The sequence below is a fragment of the Petromyzon marinus genome, assembly GCF_048934315.1.
Source record: "Petromyzon marinus isolate PM22_M1 ecotype Great Lakes invasive population chromosome 77 unlocalized genomic scaffold, UKy_Petmar_22M1.pri1.0 chr77_unloc.4, whole genome shotgun sequence".
NCBI lineage: Eukaryota > Metazoa > Chordata > Hyperoartia > Petromyzontiformes > Petromyzontidae > Petromyzon > Petromyzon marinus.
The window spans coordinates 135,169-157,107 of NW_027422624.1; the positions used below are offsets into that span (position 1 = coordinate 135,169).

Here is a 21,939-nt window from a genome sequence, read left to right on the forward strand (position 1 = left end):
ACCCACCCACTCACTCACTCACTCACCCACCCACCCACTCACCCACCCTCTCACTCACCCACTCACCCTCTCACTCACTCATTCACCCACTAACCCACCCACCCACTCACCCACCCTTTCACTCACTCACCCACTCACCCACCCACTCACTCACCCAATCACCCAATCACCCACCCACTCACCCACCCACCCACCCACTCACCCACCCTTTCACTCACTCACCCACTCACCCACCCACTCACTCACTCACTCACCCACCCACCCACTCACCCACCCTCTCACTCACCCACTCACCCTCTCACTCACTCACCCACTCACCCACCCACCCACTCACCCACCCTTTCACTCACTCACCCACTCACCCACCCACTCACTCACCCAATCACCCACTCACCCACTCACCCACCCACCCATTCACCCACCCTTTCACTCACTCACCCACTCACCCACCCACCCACTCACTCACTTACCCCGCCACTCACCCACTCACCCACCCACTCACCCACCCCCCCCCCCCACCCACTCACCCACCCACTCACCCACCCACCCAATCACCCACCCACCCAATCACCCACCCACCCACTCACCCACCCTTTCACTCACTCACCCACTCACCCACCCACTCACTCACCCAATCACCCACTCACCCACTCACCCACCCACCCACCCATTCACCCACCCTTTCACTCACTCACCCACTCACCCACCCACCCACCCACTCACTCACCCACCCACTCACCCACTCACCCACCCACTCACCCACCCACTCACCCACCCACTCACCCACCCACTCACCCACCCACCCAATCACCCACCCACCCACTCACCCACCCTTTCACTCACTCACTCACTCACCCACTCACCCACTCACCCACCCTCTCACCCACCCCCCCCCACCCACTCACCCACCCCCCCACCCACTCACCCCCCCACCTCCCCCACCCCCCCCACCCTCTCACCCACCCCCCCACCCCCCCACCCCCCCACCACCACCCCCCCACTAAGAACCGACACGAGATGCTCAGCATGGAGCCCCTGCACGAGCTGCTTGAGGACAAGTGGGCAAAGTTTGGGGGCTGCCTGTTCTACCTCAGCCTGGCCGGATACCTCGCCTACCTGGTGGTCTTCACCCTCGTCGCCTACCACAGGCCCACAGGACCCACGGTACCACCTACCACGTGTCACGTGACACCTACCACCTACCACGTGTCACCTACCACGTGATACCTACCACCTACCACGTGACACCTACCACGTGACACCTACCACCTACCACGTGACACCTACCACGTGACACCTACCACGTGATACCTCGCCTACCTGGTGGTCTTCACCCTCGTCGCCTACCACAGGCCCACAGGACCCACGGTACCACGTGACACCTACCACGTGACACCTACCACGTGACACCTACCACGTGACACCTACCATGTGATACCTCGCCTACCTCGTGGTCTTCACCCTCGTCGCCTACCACAGGCCCACAGGCCCCACGGTACCACGTACCACGTGTCACCTACCACCTACCACCTACCACGTGACACCTACCACCTACCACGTGACACCTACCACGTGACACCTACCACGTGACACCTACCACCTACCACGTGTCACCTACCACCTACCACGTGATACCTCGCCTACCTGGTCGTCTTCACCCTTGTCGCCTACCACAGGCCCACAGGCCCCACGGTACCACCTACCACCTACCACGTGACACCTACCACGTGACACCTACCACGTATCACCTACCACGTGTCACCTACCACCTACCACGTGACACCTACCACGTGTCACCTACCACGTGATACCTCGCCTACCTCGTGGTCTTCACCCTCGTCGCCTACCACAGGCCCACCGGCCCCACGGTACCACCTACCACCTACCACCTACCACGTGACACCTACCACCTACCACGTGACACCTACCACCTACCACGTGATACCTCGCCTACCTGGTCGTCTTCACCCTCGTCGCCTACCACAGGCCCACAGGCCCCACGGTACCACCTACCACCTACCACGTGACACCTACCACCTACCACGTGACACCTACCACCTACCACGTGACACCTACCACCTACCACGTGTCACCTACCACGTGACACCTACCACATGACACCTACCACCTACCACGTGACACCTACCACCTACCACGTGTCACCTACCACGTGACACCTACCACGTGACACCTACCACGTGATACCTCGCCTACCTGGTCGTGTTCACCCTCGTCGCCTACCACAGGCCCACAGGCCCCACGGTACCACGTGACACCTACCACCTACCACGTGTCACCTACCACGTGTCACCTACCACGTGTCACCTACCACGTGACATCTACCACGTGACATCTACCACGTGTCACCTACCACGTGTCATCTACCACGTGTCACCTACCACGTGTCACCTACCACGTGACATCTACCACGTGTCACCTACCACGTGACATCTACCACGTGTCACCTACCACGTGTCACCTACCACGTGCCACCTACCACGTGTCACCTACCACGTGCGACCTACCACGTGCCAGCTACCACCTACCACGTGTCACCTACCACGTGCCACCTACCACGTGTCACCTACCACGTGCGACCTACCACGTGCCCCCTACCACCTACCACGTGCCACCTACCACGTGCCACCTAGCGCCTACCACGTGCCACCTACCACGTGCCACCTACCACGTGCCACCTACCACGTGCCACCTACCACGTGCCACCTACCTCCACAAACCATGCACTGAGTAACCAGCAACATGAGCCTCTGTGTTGTGGCCGGGCGTGGTGGTGGTGGTGATGGTGGTGGTGGTGATGGTGGTGGTGGTGATGGTGGTGGTGGTGATGGTGGTGGTGGTGATAGTGGTGGTGATGGTGATGGTGGTGATGGTGGTGGTGGTGGTGGTGATGGTGGTGGTGGTGGTGGTGGTGATGGTGGTGGTGATGGTGGTGGTGATGGTGGTGATGGTGGTGGTGGTGATGGTGGTGGTGGTGCTTGCCACAACACCCCCTCTGTGTGTGCCACAGTGCCGGTAGCCTTCATAGGTGGTGGTAGCTAGCAGCACTTGCCCCTACAGCCCTGCTAGAGGCTACCTGGGGGAGCTTTGTCTGTGTGTACATCATAGGTGGTGCTACTCGCTACTAGCAGCCCTTGCCCCTACAGCCCTGCTAGAGGCTACCTGGGGGAGCTTTGTCTGTGTGTGTGCATCATAGGTGGTGCTACTCGCTACCAGCAGCACTTGCCCCTACAGCCCTGCTAGAGGCTACCTGGGGGATCTTTGTCTTTGTGCATCACAGCTGTCACTGGAATACTCAACACGTCACGACTACTTCCGTCTGGCCGGAGAAATCATCACGGTGCTGGGAGCTGCCCTTCTCTTCTTCATGGAGGTACACACAGACACATACACAGTTACACACACATACAGACACAGACACATACACTCACACACACATACACACAGACACACACACACATACACAACAACAACCGCCATTCGCCACTAAGTGGCGGTGACGTCACCACGACGCTTGTGCCAGGCTATGTGCACCCTGAGGCCACGTGAAGTGTCGAACGCCCGCTGGCAGGAGGTCACGGGGCAGACCCAGGTGCCACGGGTCGACTGACTGAGATGACTGGCTGATGCACCACCTGTGCCCCCTACTGTGCCAACCTGCTGTGCCCCAGCCATCCGGCGCTCCGCTCGCTGTTGTGAGCGTCGCTCCTCCGCCCTCCGTTGTTGTTGGAGGGCGACCGCCTCCAACTGCCCAGCAGCATCCTTCACGAGCCTCCTCCACAGAGGCCGATCCCGACACCGCTGGCACCAGTCATCGGCAAGTCCACTCAGCTCCACGTCCTCCTGTACCACATCACTCCATCTCCTCTTCAGCCCGTGCCGCGCCCGCCTAGCCCCTTCAATCCGGCCAAACAAAAGCCGCCTCGGCATGCGGTGGCTGGGCACGCGGGCCACATGACCCAGCCACCGCAGCCTTGCCTGCCGGAGGAGCTCACCGATGGGACCCTGCCCAGATCTTTCAAGGATTTGTGAGCTCCTCACACAATCCAGTCTGGTTAAACCCAGGATGGATCGTAGGCAGGCCAGCCTAAATGTTTCTAACCGGCGAAGATGTTCCATTTTAGGGGGGTCCACGTTTCGCAAGCGTAGAGAAGGGAGGGAATGACCGCGGCCGAGAAGACCTGAAGCTTAGTGCGGAGCGACAGACCAGGCAGCTTCCACACAGCGTTACGCAACCGATGAAAAGATATTGCCGCTCGACTGATTCGGAGTGAGACCTCTGCTGTTAAACTGGAGCCAGTCATAAGCACACTGCCCAGGTATGGGAAACTCTCCACTTTCTCCACAACTGCCCCATCACCGATTGGGAGTTGTGGGGGTGGAGTGTCCGATGGTACAAAATACCCAGGCAGGTGCTTAGTTTTGGTGGGGCTGATGGTAAGGCCCCACCTCTTAGTGGCATGCTCCAGTCTCAGCAGCAGCGTCTCCAACTCCTCCTCTGACTGAGCAGCTATTACCAAATCATCAGCATACATAACGTGGTTGAGCAATAGGGAGCCATCCCTTGACCGCACCCGGGCATCAATTAGCCTCCCATTATATCTGTACCATATGGAGATTCCCCCGGTACAGCTATTGAAGGCTTCACGAACTACGTGGTCAAAATAGATGTTAAATAATGTGGCAGCCAGAGGACATCCCTGTCGCACCCCAAGGTGTACAGGGAATGGCTCTGACTCCCGGCCACGTAGTTTTACCCGGGCCCGCTCACCATGAAGGTCCTTAATGATCGTGAGCAGAGGGTCAGGTGCTCCAAAAGCACGAAGAACGACCCAGAGCCCAGGCCTACTGATGGTATCATAGGCCTTGACCAGGTCAATAAAGCAGAGATGTAGGTCTTGTTGGAATTCCCTACACCTCTGCTGTAGCAGACGGACAGAAAATATGGCGTCTGTGCAGGACCGCCCTTTCCTGAAACCGCATTGGGGCTCCGCAAGCCTCTCCTCAGCGTGCCTGGCAAGGCGATGCTGAATAATCCTTGCCAGGACCTTTCCCGGCACACTGAGGAGTGAGATGCCCCTGTAGTTGTTACAGTCTGTGCGGTCCCCCTTATTAAAAAGGGGGACCACCAGGGCATCCTTCCAATCCTGCGGAACCCGTCCAGTGGTCCAGACTGTTGTTATGATGTCATATAGGGCAGTCTGTGCACAAACGCCACCCTCCCTCAGCATTTCGCTTGGGAGATCATCTCTGCCCGCTGCCTTTCCTGGTCTCAGACTCCGGATCGCCTTCAATACTTCCTCAGCAGATGGCACCTCAGCCAGCCACTCACAGGGGTGACTTCTTCCAATATTTGAGGCACCGCAGCCTCAGCAGGGTCATCCTCACTTTGTGCCACGATGTTTTCCTGGCTGTGGGATTTTCCCTCCCCCAGGACCTCACAGAAATGCTCAGCAAATCTGCGAACCTGTTCCTGGGGGTCGGAGATTGGATCACCGTTTTTTCCCATAATGATGGTAATAGGTGTGGCGCTGCAGGTTACTTTTTTGATGGAGTTAAATAGAGATTTGTGATCACGGGCCACTGAGGCAGACTCCATCTCCTCAGCAACCCGCGACCACCACCCATCCTTGCAGCGCCTCACGGCTCTCCAAACCTCCGAGCGAAGGCTGCGGTAAGCCTCCTCATTCTCTGACGTGGGATTCTGTAGCCGATGACAGTGGGCCTGTCGCTTTTTCTCAACCATCCTGAACACCTCCTTTGTCAGCCAGGGTCTCTGGGGAGGTCTGGACCGCGTACCCAAAGCAGCCATTGCAGCTGCATGAGTCACAGTCCTAAACCTCGCCCATTTACCCTCGACATCAGGAGGAGTCGGGGACGATGCCAATCCCAGCCGCAAGCGATGATGAAATTCTCGCTTGCAACTTTCATCAGATAATTGAGACCAGGCCACTTTATGTTGGAATGGGGTCCTGGGTGTACACCCACCACCGGAGTGGAAGAATGGCAGGCGCATCTTACAGATGACTAGTCGATGGTCAGAGGGCAGATCAGCTCCACGGTAAGTCCTGCTGTCAAGGACATGGGCTCGCATTCGCTGGTCCGTCACTATGTAGTCCAGCAGATGTTCTTGCTTGGACCCGGCATGCATCCATGATGTTGTGTGGATGCGCCGATGCCGGAACAGCGTGTTGGTAATTACAAGCCCATGGGCTGCACAAAAATCCAACAGCCTCCTACCGTTGTTATTGAGCTGATCTGGCCCATGCCCTTCAATCACTCCAGACCAGGTGCCAGTATCATGACCAACTCGAGCATTGAAGTCACCCAACATGATGACTCTATCCCGAGGGGCCACTTTAGCCAGCACCTGTGACAGGAGGTCATAGAAGGCATCTGACTCATCGGCTTTGCCTGCATCCCTCCACGGATGTTCATCTTCGGTGGGGGCATAAGTAACCACGACCACCATTCCTCGCCTCCGGTTGATGGGAAGGCGAGCCCAAAGTAGCCTGGGGTTTACAGCTTCCCACACCTCACCGCCACGCTCCCACGCCCCCTTCATTCTTTTGTTCAAAAGAAGACCCACACCCTGTTGTTTGGCAGTCTGCTGCCCCGAGTAGAGGACTGTCCACCCCTCATGGTGGCAGGAGCCAGAGCCGGTCCACCGGACCTCCTGAATGCCGCATAGATCCAGGCGGTACCGGTCCAGCTCCCGACAGAGGAGTGGCAGCCTCTCCTCTGCAGTGAGCGTTCGAACATTCCACGTGGCCACCCGTAGTGGCTTTTCGTTGTTTCTGGAGTAGCCCCGAGGGTAGGTATTCAATATCCTGGCTCCGCCAATTGGGGTTTGGCCAGGAGACGTCATAGACGCCTGGCCCCCCGGGGCCTCCGTCACAAGCTTATTTGTTACATATTTCAGTTTAACTCGTGGTTTCGTGGTAATTAATTGAAGGTGGAGGGGTTACCAGCCCCTCGCACCCGTCCAGAGCCCCCGTTTAGCCCCTGTGGTGGACACATATGCCATGAGGGGAGGATCCAATCAAAATTGGATCTCCCCCCACAGCACTGTCCACGACAGAGTTGCCCGTCCGGCACCGCGAGGAGCTATGGGGTTGTTTTGCCGGACACACACATACACACACACACACAGACACATACACACACACAGACACACACACATACACACACACACATACACAGTCACACACACAGACAGACACACACACAGACACACACACACACAGTTACACACAGTTACACACACACAGACACACACAGATACACACACAGACACACACACAGACACACACACAGACACACACACACAGACACACACACACAGACACACACACAGACACACACAGACACACACACAGACACAGACACAAAGATCCCCCATATAGCCTTAACAGACTGTAGGGGCAAGTGCTGTTAGCGAGCACCTATGAAGGCCGGAACGGTACACGAGGGGGTGGGTGGCCAGCACCACGCCTGACCGCCTTTGTCTCCCTAGTCGCAATGTTTACACACCGAACCAGGTACTCATTTGAGGCTGAGTCGACCTTGATGAGGCCCGGGACCGGTTCAAATAATCGTCACTGGTGTTGGCCGTGAGCGGGAATTGAACCCGTGTCGCCAGGTTCATAGTGCAGCGTAGCGCTAACCACTGCACCACCGCTCCCACACACACACACACGTGTGTGTGTGTGTGTATCGTGTGTGTAGTGTACACTATAAACTACACTATACACTCCTATACACTATACATTACACACTATACGATATACTACACTACTATACAACTACACTATACACTACACTATACACTGCACTACAGACTACACAATACACTGTACTATACGCTACACTACAGACTACACTATACACTACACTATACACTACACTATACACTGCACTACAGACTACACTATACACTACACTATACACTACACTATACACTGTGCTATACACTACACTATACACTATGCTATACACTACACGCTACACTATACACTACACTATACACTACACTATTGTTGTATATGTCGGGTATGAAAATTTTGAAAATAACAAAAACTCAATGCATTTTGGAGTTTGTGTATTTATCCGAAATTATGTTAATTGGTGCAATTACGTGCATAAATTAAGCTAATTCTACAGATAATCACATTAATTTATGCGGGCGGGTGTGGTTATGCTAATACAATCCCGTATGATAATTAGGCCCCCGCCTCGCTGACGAGGGTCGGATTATCCATCGTGATCATGCAATCAGCCGTGGGAAGTTTTGCCGGTGTGATTCAAGCATGCCAGAGTAAGCTCGGCATAGTTTTCTAGTTTTGTATTAACGCTCGGCTATAGTACAATTATTCTCGCTTTAGCATTCACTCATTGTGCGCTTATTTTTAGGTCTCCAAATTCGAATCTCAACGCAGGATACAGTTCTTGTAACTAATAAGATTATTATGTCATCAGACCCCCCTTTGCCAGTACCAAAATGTAATTATAATAATAATAGGGGTTTTTACCCCTTTTTATCTGACAACAAAACTGAAACCTTTTTCTTACAAGGATTCATGTTTACTCCATTAACAACAATACCTGCAGTCAAAATGCAAACAAAACACGTACTATGATAATATGATGTTGCATTGTCCTTGAAACTGATTGTTCCAAAGCCGTCCCTTGGTGTGGACCAATCAGTTTCAAGGACGATGCATCATCATATTATCATAGAGTGTGTGTGTGTGTTTGTTTAGTTTGCAATTTTGACTGCAGGTATTGTGGTTAATGCAGTAGACATGAAGAAACACCCAGACACTTGTGTGCTAAGCAATTTGTATTCTAACGAGACCTTAACTTTGGTGATATGCAAACTCTCAAGCTCGGAATTATCAACACCGCACCAGCACAGTAAACGCCAACGGTCGCGTTGATTCGCTTTGGCAACTGCAACATGTGATTAATTCCACCGCGGAACGCGAGCTCATTTGTTGATAGCGAGAGCCGTTAAAGCACGCATGCACGCTGCTCTATAAACAAAAACGCGATAACGCAAATTATTATTATTATACTTGAAATTGTCAGCACGGCACCACAGGCGATGTTCATTCCATTGATCCATCTCTTCAGGCCTCAATAATCACGTTGTTAATTGCGTTAACGGAACAACTTGATTACTTCCTCTGAGCGCCACGGGCGTGAGGGAAATACGAATAAAAGGTCCTTAAAAATGAATGCGACGATGTTCACGCGCATGAGCGATCGGAGCAGTTATCATGCTCGGAGGCACAAGTATACGTCAATGTTCTTTGGTCCTTTCGGTAAAGTCACCGCCACGTAGAATGAGAATAAAATAATAAATTGATAAACTAAAAGAACGCAATAATATCAATTTTTTATTTTATTCTCATTCCACGTGGCGGTGACTTTACCGAAAGAACCGAAGAAGATGAACCCTTGCAGTCACGAAAGCTTTAAATCGAAGTATACGTCAATGGATTCATCGGCAGGCTTGTGCCATTAAGGAGAGAAACGGGCGACCGAGGTACTTCTGAATTGGCCGTATCCACGTGTCCTGCACGGTCGGTTGACATTTGAACGCTCTTCAGAATCGGTCCTCGATACCGCGCTGGTGCGGTGGATTGTCCCCTTGGTTAAATCCTCGCGTGAGCAGGTGACGTAAGCGCCCGTGGGTTTGTGAAGGTGGGGAGGGGCGTGCGAACAACGGCTGGTTTATGTCGAGATTTGAAGCTTTCGTGACTGCAAAGGATCCACACCTGTTTGGCTCTGTCCGGTAAAAGTGACTTTACCGAATAGAACCAAAAAGAACGGCTGGTTTCCCCATCCATCGCTCGGCGTCGGACGCTGTGACCGAAGGCTCCCTCCGCCTCCGGACGATGAGCTCCGCCGCACGCGCTCTCCCTCCGTGGAGATGCTCTTGAACGATCGCGCGCTGGTCCGCTGGTCCGCTGGTCCGCTGGTCCGCTGGTCCGCTGGTCCGCTGGTCCGCTGGTCCGCTGGTCCGATGGCGCTCTTGCTCACGGGCGGCTGGTCAGGTTCTTTCCGCTGGCGGCCGGGCGCGCCCGCCGCAGCTGGGAGCCGGCGCTCCGCGCAGAGATCAAAGGTCTTGGAGCGACGCTCCACCTCTCGGCTCTGAACTCGCGCTCGTTGATGCGCCGCTACTCGGCGAGCCTCGCCGGCCTCGGTCGGTCGCGGGCGGCGGCGGGGGGTGGGGGGAGGTGGGGGCCCCCCTTGGAGCCGGCCGCTCTCCGCCCTCTCCTGGTTATCTCGCCGGAGCTGTTGTCTCGATGAAGCTGTCGAGAGCCGAATCGCCGCTCGCTCTCAACACTTTGAAAATTGTGCTCGCGCACACCCCTCTCTCTCGCACAACTCTGGTACTCTCTGGGTTCCATTCGGTAAAGTCGCGTAGGTGAAGAAATAAAAAATAAAAAAAAACTGGTCCGGTCCCTTCACCCGATGAAGGCCGCTTGTGTTGCGGCCCGAAACGTCGTGCGATTATTTTTTTTTGTTTTTGTCGTTTTATTTTTCGATTATTTTTTTTTTTTTTACCCGCGTGACTTTTGCCGAATAGAGCCCCCAATGGGCGTGTGATCCCCCTTGCAGTCACGAAAGCCTCACGTCTGGAGACAGCTCCGGTAGCGTAGTACGGTGCTGCTCGGGGCAGTCCTCGACTCGGCAAGCGGCCCAAGGCGTCCGGGCGAATGCGGAACAAGCTTCAGGGGCGGTTGCTCTGTCGGCGCCCAGCGCCACCCCACGGGGCCCAGCACCCCCGTTGCCCGTGTCTCGAGGCCATGCCCTCGAGGGCTGGCTCGATGCCCCCTTGCCGAGCTTGCATGGGAAATTCTCTCTCCTCCCCTCCCGCGTCTCTCTTGCGAGAGAGAGAGAGAGAGAGGGGGGGGGGGAAACAGATATCCACTCTGCGTTGTGGGGGGGTGGAGGCGGAGGGGGTGTAGTCCGTGTGTGTGTATATCATTAAGTCCAGCGCCTCCGTGACTACAGATGGGGCCCCCCCCCCTCCCCGCGATAATACATTTCCCTCGCTCTGGTGTTCAATTCCTGCTCTCCCACGCTGCGGGAAGACAAAGGCGGCCGGGAGTCTCTCTCTCACTCTCTCTCTCTGGCTGGCTGGCTCTCGTTTTAACCCTGCACAGTCATCATTTTTGGTTCGTGTTTCCCGACATCAGCCCCTGTAGTAACGCCAGCTGATTCCCGTCGCGAAGTTTTCCTTGGGCCCTCCGTTGATTTAAAAATGATCGGATCCCGCCCTGCCCGGTTTATCGGCGTCCTGGAAGCCGCTCTGCCAGAGAAATTCCTTCCCCCGCCTATCCCTGTCCTCCGTTCGATCTCGAAAGGGTGCGTTGCGCTCTGGCTCTCCCGCGCTGCGGTAAGACAAAGGCGGCCCGGAGGCTCCTTCCACCCGGAGCACCGTCTGTCTTGGCTGTGCGAAACCCGTCCCATTCCGCCTCGTTCTTTCTCGGTAGCCCTCGGTGCGACGCTGCATTTTCTGCCCCCAACCCCCCCCCCCGAGAATTTGTGGTTTAACGGTTCGACCCTGCCTCCGATATGCCACTGGTTTTTGTACTTTCCGCTCCCTGCGTGTGTGCGTGTGTGTGTGGGGTCACTCTGTCTGCGGGCTGACGGAGCCCGGGGGGGTGGGGTTGGTCCGTGAATCCTGGAATGTGCCCCCCTAACCCTTTTGGTGACCCCGGGCGGCTGTGTTACAGCAAATAGGCGCGTTTGTGAATTGTCCCCCTTGGCAATCTAGAGATTTTTTTTTCGCTAACTCTCCCGTGAGAATATTATTGTGTTATTTTATTTCATCAATTTATTATTTTATTCTCATTCTACATGGTGACTTTACCGAAAGAACCAAAGAAGATGAATCATTGCAGTCACGAAAGCTTTAAATCGAAATTTAACCGCCTCTACGGGGAGGGATTCCACACATCCTTAAGATCATTCAACAGACTTCGGGATAAGAAGGCTCAACTAATCGAGTCTCTCACCTTTCTGAAGAGATGCCGCGACTCTAAGCTGTCTCTCTCCCCCTCCTCTGTAGCTATCCGTGGTGCTAAAGTTGAGGGCGCTTTGTTCCTCTCACACAGCTTAAAGGACGTGATCTGAACGTGGCTCTTTCACTCCAGCGCTGTCCTACCAGACAGTCTCGTCCCTTCACCTGATGAAGGCCGCTTGTGTTGTGGCCGAAACGTCGTGAGAATATTATTGTGTTATTTTATTTTATCAATTCATTATTTTATTCTCATTCTACGTGGTGACTTTACCGAAAGAACCAAAGAAGATGAACTCTCCCATTGCCCCCGGAGTTTATTATTTATTTTTCGTTTGCCTTTTTACGATCTCCGGCTGCTGTTTTTGCTGGTCCTTGTCGTAGCGACTGTGTTATTTTTTTGTTTTAAATATCGCCAAGTATTATTATTCACATCAATTTTGGAGAAGGCCTATAGATACAACACTATGCACTGTACTATACACTACACTATACACTACACGCTACACTATACGCTACACTATACGCTACGCTATACACTACACGCTACACTACGCTATACACTACACTATACACTACACTATACACTACACGCTACACTACGCTACACTATACGCTGCGCTATACACTACACTACACTATACACTATACGCTACACTATACACTACTATACAATACATGCTACACGATACAATATAATCCACACTATACACTACGCTACTATACACTAGTGCTGTGTATTTGTGTGTGTGTCTGTGTGTGTCTGTATCTGTGTGTGTGTCTGGGTGTGTGTCTGTTTCTTTGTGTGTGTCTATGTGTGTGTTTGTGTGTGTCTGCATCTATGTGTGTGTCTGTGTGTGTGTGTATGTGTGTCTGTGTATGTGTGTCTGTATCTGTGTGTGTGTGTGTCTGTGTGTTCGTGCGTAGGTCAAGAATTTGTGTCTAAGGCACTGTCCCAGTTTTCAGACGATGCTTGTGGATGGCTCTTTCCAGTTGCTCTTGTAAGTACACAGACACACACAGAGACACACACACACATACACACACACATACACACACAGACACACACACACGTAGATACACACACAGAGACACACACACAGACACATACACACACAGACACACACACACAGACACACACACATACATATACACACACAGACACACACACACTTACATATACACACAGACACACACAGAGACACACACACAGACACACACACTTACATATACACACACACATATAGATACACACACATACATATACACAACACATAGATACACACACATACATACACACATACATATACACACATACATATACACACATACATATACACACATACATATACACACAGACACACACACAGACACACACAGATACACACACAGATACACACACATATATATAGATACACACACACATACACACATACACATCAACCGCCATTCGCCACTAAGTGGCGGTGACGTCACCACGACGCTTGTGCCAGGCTATGTGCACCCTGAGGCCACGTGAAGTGTCGAACGCCCGCTGGCAGGTCACGGGGCAGACCCAGGTGCCACGGGTCGACTGACTGAGATGACTGGCTGATGCACCACCTGTGCCCCCTACTCTGCCAATCTGCTGTCCTTTAGCCACCCGGCGCTCCGCTCGTTGTTGTGAGCGTCGCTCCTCCGCCCTCCGTTGTTGTTGGAGGGCGACTGCCTCCAACTGCCCAGTAGCGTCCTTCACGAGCCTCCTCCACAGAGGCCGATCCTGACACCGCTGGTACCAGTCATCGGCAAGTCCACTCAGCTCCACGTCCTCCTGTACCACATCACTCCATCTCTTCTCTAGCCAGTGCCGCGCCCGTTTAGCCCCCTCGATCCGGCCGAACAAAAGCTGTTTCGGCATGCGGTGGCTAGGCATGCGGGCTACATGACCCAGCCATCGCAGCCTTGCCTGCTGGAGGAGCTCACCGATGGGACCGTGCCCAGATTTTTCAAGGATTTGTGAGCTCCTCACACAACCCAGCCTGGTTAAACCCAGGATGGATCGTATGCATACATACACACACACATAGAAACACAAAGATCCCCCGTATAGCCTTAACAGACTGTAGGGGCAAGTGCCGTTAGCGAGCAGCACCTGTGAAGGCCGGTAACGGTACACGAGGGGGTGGGTGGCCAGCACCACGCCCGACCGCCTTTGTCTCCCTAGTGGCAATGTTTAAACACCGCACCAGGTACTCATTTTGAGGCTGAGTCGACCTAGGGGATTGCCCGGGACCGGTTCAGATAATCGTCACTGATGTTGGCCGTGAGCGGGAATCGAACCCGGGTCGCCAGGTTCATAGCGCAGCGTAGCGCTAACCGCTGCACCACCGCTCCCCACGTGGATACACAACAACAACAACAACCGCCATTCGCCGCTAAGTGGCGGTGACGTCACCACGACCCTTGTGCCAGCAAAACAATCCCCTACCTCCTCGCGGTGCCGGACGGGCAACTCTGTCGTGGACAGTGCTGTGGGGGGAGATCCAATTCTGATTGGCTCCTCCCCTCATGGCGTCTGTGTCCACCACAGGGGCTAAACGGGGGGCTCTGGACGGGTGCGAGGGGCTGGTAACCCCTCCACCTTCAATTAATTACCACGAAACCACGAGTTAAACTGAACACACACACACACGTACACACACGCACGTCACACGCACACACACTCGCTATCACGCCTTTGTACATCCCCCCAGCTTCATATTCTCGGTGCTGGTGCTGATCTCCATGGGTCTCTACGTGGCCGGAATTCGTTTCTACGTCGCTGTGATGGTGTTCGGCCTTGTGCTGGGCTGGATCAACACGCTATACTACACACGTGGTATCAAGCTCATCGGCACTTACAGCATCATGGTGCAGAAGGTAACGGGATACGCCGATACGTGCCGAGTCTGTGGGTCTCTTTGTGGCGAGTCTGTGGGTCTCTGTGTGGTGGTGGTGGTGGTGGTGAGTCTGTGGGTCTCTGTGTGGTGGTGGTGGTGGTGGTGAGTCTGTGGGTCTCTGTGTGTTGGTGGTGGTGGTGAGTCTGTGGGTCTCTGTGTGGTGGTGGTGGTGAGTCTGTGGGTCTCTGTGTGGTGGTGGTGGTGAGTCTATGGGTCTGTGTGTGGTGAGTCTATGGGTCTCTGTGGTGGTGAGTCTGTGGGTCTCTGTGTGTGATGAGTCTATGGGTCTCCGTGTGTGGTGAGTCTATGGGTCTCTGTGTGGTGGTGGTGGTGGTGGTGAGTCCTGTGGGTCTCTGTGTGGTGAGTCTGTGGGTCTCTGTGTGGTGGTGGTGAGTCTATGGGTCTCTGTGTGGTGAGTCTATGGTCTCTGTGTGTGGTGAGTTTGTGGGTCTCTGTGTGTGGTGAGTCTGTGGGTCTCTGTTTGGTGGTGGTGAGTCTATGGGTCTCTGTGTGGTGAGTCTATGGGTCTCTGTGTAGTGGTGGTGGTGAGTCTGTGGGTCTCTGTGTGGTGGTGGTGAGTCTGTGGGTCTCTGTGTGGTGGTGAGTCTATGGGTCTCTGTGTGGTGGTGAGTCTATGGGTCTCTGTGTGGTGGTGAGTCTATGGGTCTCTGTGTGGTGGTGGTGAGTCTGTGGGTCTCTGTGTGGTGGTGGTGAGTCTGTGGGTCTCTGTGTTGTGAGTCTATGGGTCTCTGTGTGATGTGATCAGTCTATGGGTCTCTGTGTGGTGGTGGTGGTGAGTCTGTGGGTGTCTGTGTGTGGTGAGTCTATGGTCTCTGTGTGTGGTGAGTCTGTGGGTCTCTGTGTGATGAGTCTGTGGGTGTCTGTGTGGTGAGTCTATGGGTCTCTGTGTGGTGGTGGTGGTGGTGAGTCTGTGGGTCTCTGTGTGATGAGTCTATGGGTCTCTGTGTGGTGAGTCTATGGGTCTCTGTGTGTGGTGAGTCTATGGGTCTCTATGTGGTGAGTCTATGGGTCTCTGTGTGTGGTGAGTCTATGGGTCTCTGTGTGGTGGTGGTGGTGAGTCTGTGGGTCTCTGTGTGGTGATGAGTCTATGGGTCTCTGTGGTGAGTCTGTGGGTCTCTGTGTGGTGGTGGTGAGTCTATGGGTCTCTGTTTGGTGAGTCTATGGTCTCTGTGTGTGGTGAGTTTGTGGGTGTGTGTGGTGAGTCTGTGGGTCTCTGTTTGGTAGTGGTGAGTCTATGGGTCTCTGTGTGGTGGTGAGTCTATGGGCCTCTGTGTGGTGAGTCTATGGGTCTCTGTGTGGTGATGAGTCTGTGTGTACATCATAGGTGGTGCTACTCGCTACTAGCAGCACTTGCCCCTACAGCCCTGCTAGAGGCTACCTGGGGGAGCTTTGTCTGTGTGTACATCATAGGTGGTGCTACTCGCCACTAGCAGCACTTGCCCCTACAGCCCTGCTAGAGGCTACCTGGGGGACCTGTGCCTCTGTCTCTACTACAGATCATCTTCCGGGATCTGCTGCGGTTCCTGTTTGTCTACGTCCTCTTCCTGGTGGGATACGCTGCAGGTACTCACTCGGGTACTCACTCGGGTACTCAGGTACTCACTCGGGTACTCAGGTACTCACTCGGGTACTCACTCAGGGACTCGCTCAGATACTCACTCGGACTCACTCAGGTACTCACTCAGGTACTCACTCGGACTCACTCAGATTCTCACTCGGGTACTCACTCGGACTCACTCAGGTACTCACTCGGTACTCAGGTACTCACTAGGGGACTCACTCGGTGACTCACTCAGGTACTCACTCAGGTACTCAGGTACTCACTCAGGTACTCACTAGGGGACTCACTCAGGTTCTCACTCAGGTACTCACTCGGACTCACTCAGATACTCACTCGGTACTCAGGTACTCACTAGGGGACTCACTCGGTGACTCACTCAGGTACTCACTCAGTGACTCACTCAGGTACTCACTCAGGTACTCACTCAGTGACTCACTCAGTGACTCACTCAGGTACTCACTCGGACTCACTTGGGTACTCACTCGGGTACTCAGGTACTCACGAGGGGACTCAGGTTCTCACTCAGGTTCTCACTCAGGTTCTCACTCGGTGACTCACTCAGGTTCTCACTCAGATACTCACTCAGGTACTCACTCAGGTTCTCACTCAGGTTCTCACTCAGGTACTCACTCTGGTACTCACTCAGGGACTCACTCAGGTACTCACTCAGGTACACACTTTCATTTGGCCTTTTTATTTTTATTTTATTTTCCATTAGTCCCTTTTATTTTTATTATTTTTTATTTTTTTACTCACGGGGAAGCTCGGGCGAAAATCCGCCTCGATCGACCCAGGAGTTGCACACAAGTCAGCAGCAACAGCAACAGCAGCAGCAACAGCAACAGCAGCAAGACCAACAACTGGGACGCGCGCGCAGGTGAGCTGTAGCCGCCTATCGTCATGGCACAGCACGCCAGGGTTGGAGAGCCTCACGAGGGCGGAATGGGCTCGTCGTTTTTTCCCGCCGACGGAGGCCGCCGCCGACGGAGGTCGCCGCCGACGGAGGCCGCCGCCGACGGAGGCCGCCGCCGACGGAGGCCGCCGCCGACGGAGGTCGCCGCCGACGGAGGTCGCCGCCGACGGAGGCCGCCGCCGACGGAGGCCGCCGCCGACGGAGGCCGCCGCCGACGGAGGCCGCCGCCGACGGAGGTCGCCGCCGACGGAGGCCGCCGCCGACGGAGGCCGCCGCCGACGGAGGTCGCCGCCGACGGAGGTTGCCGCCTCCACGGCGGTGACGCGAGCCGCGTGACCGCCGTGGAGGCGGCACCGGAGGGGAGTGGGCGAGCCCGAGCCGAGGAGCGGGGCGACCGCCGAGGACCGCGAGATTAAAAAGTTTGAGGGACGCCTTCCCCGGGACGTGAGGCGATTCACTAAAAGCAGCGCGGGGCGTCCGCCCGGGTGCCGCGGGTGTGCGGTCACGCCCCCTAGGGGGGGGGGAGGTCTTCCGCCTGAGGGCGATGCTGCGGCAGCTGAAGAAGCAGTACCCCTCCCCCGCTGCCCGCTATCCCGGAGTGAACACCGGATGCCTGCCACGACAACCACCGCCGAGGCGACGGGGTGTCTGTGTCGCTCCCCGCAAAGACACGAAAGTGGACGTGGCCCTGCTGCAGGAGACCCATCTCGAACCCCCGCGCTGCTGGCCCAACGGCGGAACCGTTTGGGGGGGCCGGACGTTTTTTTTGTTTTTGTTTTTTTTTTAGTCACGGGGAGGCGGGCGGGCGGGCGGGCGGGCGGGTGGTGGGTTGTCGCGGTGGTCCGCGGCAACCCGAAGTCGAACCCCCCCCCCCCGGGGGACAGCGTGGCCTTCACGGAAGCGGCGAGGGAAGGGGGGCAACCCTGGTCACGGCAGACGTCTCGACTCGGCCGGCACCCGGGGCCTCTGAGGCTCGGCGATGCGTCCGCTCCGAGCGCGAGCCGAGACGGGGGGGGTTTGGGGAGAGAGAGAGAGAGAGAGAGGAGTCGTATCTTCGCGGGACGCTCTGGGGGGGAGGCACCCCTGAAACCCGGCCCTCGACCGCAACGGCGTTCGAACCCCCGGGCCCCGGAGGATCGCGAGGGCGCTGGGCGAAATCGCGAACGGGCGGCGGCTAATTTGACGCGTGGCGCCTCCAACATCCCGCGCAGCGCCGATCCACGTGGTGCGGATCAGCCTCGCGAGGCTCGACCGACGCTACATCGGCCCGCACGGGGGCCAACCTGCTCGGGGAGAGTCGGGTGGTCCCGACGGGTTTCTCTGACCACCACACGGTCACCGCACGGCTGCACCTTTCCCCCTCCCCTCCTCCCTGGTCGAGCGGCGCAGCCCGTACTGGCGACTCGACCTGCGTCTGAGGAGGAGGAGGAGGAGGAGGAGGAGGAGGAGGAGGAGGAGGAGCTGGGCTCCGGCCTCCGGCGCCAGGGCGACCCACCACACGCGCTCCTGGAGCAGCAGCGGCGGCTGCTCGGGGGCAGTGTCGGACCAGGCGGCCTATGAGGCTTTTCGTAAAGCAGAGGATGCAGCATATCTCGTCCAGACGGACGCGCCGACAAGACTCTTCTTCAGGCAAGGGGGGACGGCCGAGTACCCAGGAACGTCATCTCCAGGCTACAGGCCCCCGGCGGGGAGACTCGCACCAGCGACGTGGGCATCGCAGGGGCGGTCCGGGGCTTCTTTGGCGCGTTGACCACCGCGGAGGGCCGTCCAGGGGGAAGCCCTGAACGAACTCCCGGAGGGCGTCCCCACACCCTCCGGGAGCTGGAGGTGGCGGGCGAGGGGCCTCGCCGCGGGGATCGACGGCCTGCCGGCCCGAGTTCTTTCAAGGTCTTCTGGAGCGAGCTCGGGGCCCTCCCTGAGCCAGTGTCCTGAACGCGGGCCTAGCAGGCGGGAGAGATGCAGGAGGGGCGGTGGTGACGCTGCTGCCCATAGAAGGGGGGGACCTCGGCCGCGTCGCCAACTGGCGGCCGGTGTCCGTCCTCTGCACGGGCTACAAAACAGCGGCCAGGGGGGGCGCTCTGGTCAACCGGCTGAAGAGCGCGGCCGGGAATGTGGTACAGTCTGACCAGACAGGGTACTGCCTTCCGGGGACGCTCCATCCGCGACAACATAGCCGTGGTGCGGGACGTGGTGGACTTGGCGACGGCACGCGGGATGGAAACGGGCCCCCTCTTCCTGGATCAGGATAAAAGGCGTTTGATCGGATGGACACCACGGGTGCCTGTGCGCAGTTGCTCCGAAGCCTTTGGGGTTTGGCGAACACAGTTCGTGGCGTACGTGAGGCTCCTGTACACGAACGCGTCGAGCCTGATGAAGGTGAACAATAAACTCGGAGCCCCCGCTCTCGGGCAAGGGGTGCCCCCTCTCGGGCAAGGGGTGCCCCCTCTCGGGCAAGGGGTGCCCCGCTCTCGGGCAAGGGGTGCCCTGCTCTCGGGCAAGGGGTGCCCCCTCTCGGGCAAGGGGTGCCCCGCTCTCGGGCAAGGGGTGCCCCCTCTCGGGCAAGGGGTGCCCCGCTCTCGGGCAAGGGGTGCCCCCTCTCGGGCAAGGGGTGCCCCCTCTCGGGCAAGGGGTGCCCCCTCTCGGGCAAGGGGTGCCCGCTCTCGGGCAAGGGGTGCCCGCTCTCGGGCAAGGGGTGCCCGCTCTCGGGCAAGGGGTGCCCGCTCTCGGGCAAGGGGTGCCCCCTCTCGGGCAAGGGGTGCCCGCTCTCGGGCAAGGGGTGCCCCCTCTCGGGCAAGGGGTGCCCCCTCTCGGGCAAGGGGTGCCCGCTCTCGGGCAAGGGGTGCCCCCTCTCGGGCAAGGGGTGCCCGCTCTCGGGCAAGGGGTGCCCCCTCTCGGGCAAGGGGTGCCCCCTCTCGGGCAAGGGGTGCCCCGCTCTCGGGCAAGGGGTGCCCCGCTCTCGGGCAAGGGGTGCCCCCTCTCGGGCAAGGGGTGCCCCCTCTCGGGCAAGGGGTGCCCCCTCTCGGGCAAGGGGTGCCCGCTCTCGGGCAAGGGGTGCCCCCTCTCGGGCAAGGGGTGCCCCGCTCTCGGGCAAGGGGTGCCCCCTCTCGGGCAAGGGGTGCCCCCTCTCGGGCAAGGGGTGCCCCCTCTCGGGCAAGGGGTGCCCTGCTCTCGGGCAAGGGGTGCCCCCTCTCGGGCAAGGGGTGCCCCCTCTCGGGCAAGGGGTGCCCGCTCTCGGGCAAGGGGTGCCCCCTCTCGGGCAAGGGGTGCCCCGCTCTCGGGCAAGGGGTGCCCCCTCTCGGGCAAGGGGTGCCCCGCTCTCGGGCAAGGGGTGCCCCCTCTCGGGCAAGGGGTGCCCCCTCTCGGGCAAGGGGTGCCCCCTCTCGGGCAAGGGGTGCCCCCTCTCGGGCAAGGGGTGCCCCGCTCTCGGGCAAGGGGTGCCCCCTCTCGGGCAAGGGGTGCCCCCTCTCGGGCAAGGGGTGCCCCCTCTCGGGCAAGGGGTGCCCCCTCTCGGGCAAGGGGTGCCCCCTCTCGGGCAAGGGGTGCCCCCTCTCGGGCAAGGGGTGCCCCGCTCTCGGGCAAGGGGTGCCCCGCTCTCGGGCAAGGGGTGCCCGCTCTCGGGCAAGGGGTGCCCCGCTCTCGGGCAAGGGGTGCCCGCTCTCGGGCAAGGGGTGCCCCCTCTCGGGCAAGGGGTGCCCCCTCTCGGGCAAGGGGTGCCCCCTCTCGGGCAAGGGGTGCCCCGCTCTCGGGCAAGGGGTGCCCCCTCTCGGGCAAGGGGTGCCCGCTCTCGGGCAAGGGGTGCCCCGCTCTCGGGCAAGGGGTGCCCCCCTCTCGGGCAAGGGGTGCCCCCCTCTCGGGCAAGGGGTGCCCCCTCTCGGGCAAGGGGTGCCCCGCTCTCGGGCAAGGGGTGCCCCCTCTCGGGCAAGGGGTGCCCCGCTCTCGGGCAAGGGGTGCCCCCTCTCGGGCAAGGGGTGCCCGCTCTCGGGCAAGGGGTGCCCCCTCTCGGGCAAGGGGTGCCCCCTCTCGGGCAAGGGGTGCCCCGCTCTCGGGCAAGGGGTGCCCCCCTCTCGGGCAAGGGGTGCCCCCTCTCGGGCAAGGGGTGCCCCCTCTCGGGCAAGGGGTGCCCCCTCTCGGGCAAGGGGTGCCCCCTCTCGGGCAAGGGGTGCCCCGCTCTCGGGCAAGGGGTGCCCCGCTCTCGGGCAAGGGGTGCCCCGCTCTCGGGCAAGGGGTGCCCCCCTCTCGGGCAAGGGGTGCCCCCTCTCGGGCAAGGGGTGCCCCGCTCTCGGGCAAGGGGTGCCCCGCTCTCGGGCAAGGGGTGCCCCGCTCTCGGGCAAGGGGTGCCCCGCTCTCGGGCAAGGGGTGCCCCGCTCTCGGGCAAGGGGTGCCCCCTCTCGGGCAAGGGGTGCCCCCTCTCGGGCAAGGGGTGCCCCGCTCTCGGGCAAGGGGTGCCCCGCTCTCGGGCAAGGGGTGCCCCCTC

At 57.9% G+C, this 21,939-nt stretch overlaps 1 protein-coding gene across 1 annotated transcript in view; it reads left to right on the forward strand.

The window, feature by feature from the left end:
* Positions 1 to 21,939, forward strand: part of LOC116937136 (transient receptor potential cation channel subfamily V member 4-like) — a 207,776-nt gene that overhangs the window by 43,502 nt on the left and 142,335 nt on the right. Inside the window, 5 exon segments of the mRNA XM_076058623.1 lie at positions 1,006 to 1,164; positions 3,299 to 3,391; positions 12,980 to 13,053; positions 14,785 to 14,950; positions 16,488 to 16,554. Of these exon segments, the coding sequence (XP_075914738.1) occupies positions 1,006 to 1,164; positions 3,299 to 3,391; positions 12,980 to 13,053; positions 14,785 to 14,950; positions 16,488 to 16,554 (559 nt within the window).